This window comes from Impatiens glandulifera, chromosome 7, assembly GCF_907164915.1.
Source record: "Impatiens glandulifera chromosome 7, dImpGla2.1, whole genome shotgun sequence".
Taxonomy (NCBI): domain Eukaryota; kingdom Viridiplantae; phylum Streptophyta; class Magnoliopsida; order Ericales; family Balsaminaceae; genus Impatiens; species Impatiens glandulifera.
In genome coordinates this window covers 33,476,318-33,483,275 of record NC_061868.1, presented here as the reverse complement: position 1 = coordinate 33,483,275, position 6,958 = coordinate 33,476,318, and the positions used below count along the sequence as shown (strand labels likewise).

General features: G+C 33.0%; 1 protein-coding gene across 1 annotated transcript; it reads left to right on the top strand.

The window, feature by feature from the left end:
* The first annotated feature begins 951 nt into the window (after window positions 1-951).
* LOC124945078 (proline--tRNA ligase, chloroplastic/mitochondrial) lies at window positions 952-5,724 on the top strand. The gene is made up of 11 exons (XM_047485450.1): window positions 952-1,340; window positions 1,446-1,502; window positions 2,009-2,119; window positions 2,391-2,477; window positions 2,557-2,670; window positions 2,758-2,964; window positions 3,407-3,544; window positions 3,649-3,810; window positions 4,044-4,243; window positions 4,505-4,588; window positions 5,344-5,724. The coding sequence occupies exons 1-11, from the start codon at window positions 984-986 to the stop codon at window positions 5,486-5,488; spliced, it is 1,662 nt and encodes a 553-aa protein (XP_047341406.1). The 5' UTR covers window positions 952-983; the 3' UTR covers window positions 5,489-5,724.
* The last annotated feature ends 1,234 nt before the right edge of the window (window positions 5,725-6,958 follow it).

The following is a 6,958-nucleotide window of genomic DNA, read 5'->3' as shown; positions in this document are numbered from 1 at the left end:
GAATGATTTTGAGTCTGATGATGAGAGAATTATAAATGTAGTTGATGATGTATATATATATATATAGATGATTTAGAAAATTAATTATGTTTATAGTTTTATTTTTGTTAAATGTTATGAATATTAATTTAAACTTTTCGTAAAATGATAATTATAAAATATTTTATTATATTTATATTTAAATTTATTTATACACTTATACTAAAAATATTTCAACCACTTAGACACCCGAGATAGTTGTCATTTAGAACATTGACTATAATAAGGAACTAGCATTTAGCCGTGCATTTGCACGAGTAATAATATAAAAAACCGTAAAAAAAATTACAGATAATATTTTTAATTTTATTTTTAACCGTTTTAAGTTTATTGGTGGGTCAACCCACAATCCGAACTAAGTATCCATTTAGTCAACATCATTATATATTAGTTAGTTAAAAAGTTGAACTTATATTATTATTAAAACGTCCCGCGTTTATCAAATTTGGTGTTGAATTTAAAATATAAAGTCTTTGTAGCCTAGTTGGTTAAAGAGTTGTACTTTTTTTTGTTAGGTTGCAAGTTCGAAACATACCTCTAGCATTTTTAATTTTATTTTTAACCGTTTTAAATTTAAAAACGGGTCAACCCACAATCCGACCCAAGTATCCAAATTAACCACATCTCTCGACCCGACAATCCGGAAACTTTAAAAATTAAGCATCATTATATATATATAAATAAGTGTGACGAGAGAGAAGTGAAAAATTGTTTTTATATAAATAAATTTCACAGCCTTTATAATATTGTTTTAATCAATTAAAAAAGAAAAAGAAATACTTTTCTTTAAGTTAAGGGAGTAACATCAGACATAAATGAGTACAGGAACCAAAATTAGAATATAATCAAAGTTCAAGGACACAATACGAATTATCCATTTTCTGAAAAACCTCATCTTCACCAAGCAAAACCTGCAAATTCTTCCGTCCTTTCGCCAGACGACGATGGGGGCTCTGAGACTACCTTCTCTCTCCACTATCTTCACATCTTCATCCTCTACAAGATTCTCATCCCGTTCTTCTTCGGTTTTCAGGCGATCCAGCCGCCTTCCTCATCTTATACGACCTCTCAACTCAGCCAATTTCTCTGCTCAGAGTACTGTGCAGAAAGCAGCCACCAATGAGGTAGGATCATCGGGGCAGAAATCCAAAAACCAAGACAGAGTCATTACACCTCGTTCTCAGGACTTCAATGCTTGGTACCTTGATGTCATTGCCAATGCTGAACTAGCCGATTATGGTCCTGTTCGCGGTACCATGGTAATTCGCCCTTATGGTTACGCCATTTGGGAAGCAATTCAGGTATATATATACTTTTACTTTTAATGTTTTATTTTAGTTTAAGCAATTTATTCTTTTGGCATGGATGAATGACTTGTTGTTGTCACTGCTGGTTCAATTTTGCAGGATTATTTGAATGTTAAGTTCAAAGAGACTGGTCACAGCAACATGTACTTTCCACAGGTATCTATTATTATTAATTAATAGCTCTTTTTGTATTTGAGAGAGAATTGAAATTACTCAATTTCAATTCAAGGATATCAAGTATTGCAAAACAAACAAACTTAATCATATATTTTCCTTAACATTTGCTAGAAAAGTATAGAGTTGACTGAATTGTATCACATACATCTCGTTGTCATGTTTGAGCCAATGTTTGAGAAAAAGAAGTGTAAATATTATGTGGAGATGATTTATGAACTTTTAAGAATTAACAAAAAAAATTGACACCGGAAGTATTGAGCCGATTTTAAAAGTTGGGAAAGCAAAATAAGCATATGATGCAAGTTCATGAAGTAAAAGTGAGCTTCTTTCCTAAATTGTTTATACAAGCTTGATGAGTACTTAGATTGTGATCTAGCTTCAAAATCTTATTATTTGGTTAATTTGACATGGTTTGATTATTTATTTTTATATTTGGTTAGATTAAGTCCCATCTGTGCTCCTACTATTTTAGTTTTGTTATGCAGTTTATTCCATACTCATTTATTGAAAAAGAAGCTAGCCATGTTGAGGGTTTTAGTCCAGAATTGGCTGTTGTGACCATTGGAGGAGGGAAAGAACTTGAAGAAAAGCTTGTGGTGAGTTAGCATTTCCCTTTATTCCTTGAATAAGTATGTTTGTATAGTTTGAGATGAGAATTTTATTTTCGATGCAATTTATGAAAGTACATGAGATAAACACTTTCTTATTTTTGTTTATGAATTTGGATCCATATTAAAAAACGTTTTGAAACTAAACTTAGTTAGACAAGTTCAAAAGTTTATTTCTGTTCACATACAGAAACATAGTAAAAAACATGTTTCCAAATGGGGCCATGACTTAAATTTTCTCTTCATTGTGATCTGGCAGGTTCGACCAACTAGTGAAACCATCGTCAATCATATGTTCACTCAGTGGATTCATAGTTATCGTGACCTTCCTTTAATGGTCAACCAGGTACATAATTGGGCATTGGTTTAGTTGTTTCTATATGTTGTGATGAATTGGTTGTGCACCTATTTCATTTATCTCCCAGTGGGCAAATGTCACGAGGTGGGAAATGCGTACAAAACCTTTTGTGAGGACACTAGAATTTCTTTGGCAAGAGGGCCACACTGCTCATGCTACTCCCGAAGAGGCTGAGAAAGAGGTTGGACTTATATATTTACTGCAACATTTTATTGGAAATAAAAAATCACTTGTTTATCTTTAACAAATTGATGCTGCTGAACTGCAGGCATTACAGATGATTGATGTCTATACAAAATTTGCTTACGAGCAAACTGCAATACCTGTTATTGCAGGTCGAAAATCAAAAGTGGAGACATTTGCAGGTGCTTCTAGGACCTATACAATTGAAGCAATGATGGGTGACAAAAAGGCTCTTCAAGCTGGAACCAGTCATAACCTTGGACAAAACTTTTCTCGTGCATTTGACACTCAGGTCTCTTTCTTACTCTTCCGGCTTGTCTTGTTCAGCAAAATAACTTGCTAATTTATTCCCTAGAAGAAGTCTCAATTCGACACTTGCTAATTTATTAATTGAATGTGGTGTGGTAAAGATGCATTCCTGGATAAAGATATTCTAGGGTAATAAAATTTGGTGCGGTGGGGTAATTGAATTATCAATAGTTTCACATCTTATCGAAACAACTTACATAAGTACTTAAGATTTAGATTTTTTTATTTGGTTTATTCAACATTTATTATTTATAGACTCAACTCATTCACATTTGTAATTTGGTATTCAACCCTTAATTTTCAGTTTTATCAAACACATCCTGAGTCTAGTATGTCTCGTTATGGTTTCACTATAATCAATACAATCATTTATTTTTGCTAGAGTGTTTCTTGTTTGAATTTACTCAATTCTTTTTATTGAATAGTTCATGGATGAAAATGGGGAAAGGCAACACGTATGGCAGACATCCTGGGCTGTAAGCACCCGTTTTGTTGGTGGTATTATCATGACCCATGGGGATGATGCCGGTTTGATGCTTCCTCCAAAGATTGCACCCATACAGGTGGGTTTAACATAAATTGATGACACTGCAGTTCAAGTTGATCAGTCTTTGTAGTGGTTGCTTCTCAATTGCTCCATTGAAAATGTCTATATCTTTTCTTGCAGGTGGTAATTGTCCCAATATGGAAGAAGGATGATGAGAAAACTGGAGTTCTTGAGGCTGCTTTCACTGTAAAAGATATTTTAAAGTCTGCTGGTATCAGAATAAACCTTGATGACTCAGACCAACGAACCCCGGGATGGAAATTTAATTTCTGGGAAATGAAGGTGTCTTGATTTACCCTAAATTAATTGTAATACTACAACATAGTAATCACGCTGACAAAAGCATAGTTAAGAGATTTCTCAAGTGTGATTCCTACTAAAAACACTTTGATTGAATTGGGGTCATGCCAGTGAGATGTTGTGCTAGCTTTCTCTAGGAAAATAAACCTTGTTTTCAGAAAAGAAAATTTACCCCAAAGAACACAAAAAATAATAATTGATCTTGGTTTTTTCAGGGTGTCCCTCTGAGAATTGAAATTGGCCCACGTGATGTTTCAAACGGGAGCGTCGTAATATCTAGGAGAGATATTCCTGGGAAACAAGGAAAAGTTTTTGGAATTTCCATGGAACCTTCAAGTCTGGTAGCCTATGTTAAAGATAAGTTAGATGAAATCCAGTCATCATTACTAAACAGAGCTTCTACATTCCGTGACAGGTTTGTTTCTCTAATGTTTCTTTGATATGAAATGTATATAACATACTATATTGCATAATAAATTTGAAAAGGAGATCTAAAGATGTTATTTGCTGTCAACTGTTCCTTTTCAATGCAAATAAATCTATACAATAAGTATGTTGGACTGAGCCATGTGTAAATTTGTTGTTTGTTTTTCATTTGCTAAATTAAGAGGCATGTAGTTGAATATTTCATGGTGTTATGCCCTTTCATTAATATGTATATTGTCTTCTTATGCAGCAACATTGTAGACGTGGGATCTTATGAGGAGCTCAAAGATGCAATCAATCAAGGGAAATGGGCAAGGGGGTCTTGGTCAGCTAGGTAAACTATCCCACCTTACCTCTTCTTTTGGCTAATAACTTCTTCGTTCACAGGTTTGATAATACAACTTATCACTTAATCTAAATGATTTTGTGCTTATTTGAATTAAGTTTGTTTGATAATTATTATTTAAATTCAACTAAAATCTAGCTTAATCCTGTAAGCTAGAGAATAACTTAATTCGGTAATTAAGAAAGAGCGTTCAAATGGCGACTTTATCCTCGGAAATTAATCAAACTACTTCACTCTATGTTGAGATTAAAGGTTTGGCCCGACCCTCTTCTTCTTCCTTGCGAGACACTTATCCTCCCCTGTGGTGTTTCTCATCATATAGTGTCATTGATAATTTGTATGTGACTAAGGTAAATTATAGTTAAACAATCAAGAAAGCATATAAAAAATACCAATTTAGTTGGAGTTTTATACAAAAGGAGACCTCATCAAATGAAACATAAGAAATCAACTACACTACATTATATACATCAAAGAAAAAAATGTATATTTGAAATCTCATTTTCATTACAAGGGGTAAGGAGTCTTTAAGTACTTTTTCCGACACTAGTTTCACATTCTATCAAATTAACTTAAATATCAAGTACTTACAATTTTATATTTTCATTTGGTTTATTCAACAATTATAGTCCGTCACTAAAGATTCAATATTCAACATTATATTAGTAGAACCAAATATACTTTCTAGCACCTGGTTTATTAAAAACACTGATCTGTCTTGCTTTTTTTTATTGTTACACAAGTGATAAAGACGAGTTGAAGGTGAAAGAAGAAACAGGAGCAACCCTCAGGTGTTTCCCTTTCGAACAGCCCAAGGACAGACAAAAGACATGCTTCATGACCGGCAATCCAGCTGAGGAAGTTGCACTTTTCGCCAAATCATATTGAGAATCTGAATTCTGAACAACAACCACCATTCTCCTGAGGTACGCAGTAATATTCTGCTCTGTAATGCTGTTTCATATTTATGGCCAGATTGAAAAGGAGAATCTGTTGTATAGAACAATCCCACCATTGCTAGGTTTAGGAAATAATCTATCTTTGTATACTATAAAGTTAATTTTTCTTTGGTTTAATTTAGATTCTTGTACCAAATATCATATTAATTCATTAATTTGCACACATATCCATTGGATCATTTATACCACTTTAGAATAACGGCTTCTTTTTAACTTTTGTCGATTACAGAATAATTGCACCATTTGGATTTATGCTTTTATGATATGGAAATAGTTAAAATTTTGCAATCTTTTCAGTATATCCCTCTGGGAGTCTTCTAGGATTTCAAAGATTATTGTACTGCTTTACTGGGGAATGTCTTTCTTTTACTGATTTTAGTTTTGATTTGATTCAGCCATGTAGAAAGATATGTAACTATGTTTGGTACCAAGGAGTTGAAATTACTTTTACCCATAGTATATACAAAGAAGATTTTCTGAAATCTCAAACTTGCATTTAAAAAAAAAATAATAGGGATTTGAGCTGGAAGATCATTCAAAGGAAGAAAAAGTTGGAACATGAAAGTTTCTTGAAAATATTCTCCTAAAACTTTCATTTGTATCTGAAGTTCAACTGTGTAGCCCAATGTCAAGATAATCATCATTTTCTGTTTTATAGAAACTGTTTTAACTGAAAAATGAGATTTATCTTGAAATTTCGAGGATAATCTCTTCAAAAATACTTTCGTGTTATGGCCAAACAATAATATAAGTGTAAATTAAGAATAATCGAACTTACTAGTGTTATTCGTAAATGCCTTCTTAAGGACTTTGTAAAGAATATGAGGTTTTATCTCAAATGAGAACATTTTTTTGTTTACCTTACTATTTTTAAACGAGGAAATATCAATTCTCTTCTCTTTTTGAAAATTTTCAGTTGTTTTAAACACATCACTCAGATTTTAAGGTATCCAAAAACTGCATTCACTAATTTAAAACGTGTTACATATTGATAAAATACTAAATTTTTAAAAACAAATATGTTCAAATTGGTAAGCTTTACAAAATAAAGTTAGGTTGTTGTTATGTAAACAATAAATATCAATCTCTCATTAAAAATTTCTAAATATTTTCTCGCATCACAATTTTTTATTTACTTCAAACCCCACTTTCAACAATTTAAAATACGTAAATCTCGAAAAAAAATTATTTGTGTTTAGGCTGCAGCAGACCACGCGACCATTAGATAAGCACCCAGGCTTCAGCCGATGGACATCAAAGGAACGCGTTGCTCGCTACAACGAAAGTCAAACGCTTCCGCGCAACTAGGTCAACTGACGAACGCCTCAACGTCGTTAGCCCGAACGCGGATGGAATGCCCGAGCACAAACGGATTAAGACGGAATGCTGCACCCAGACG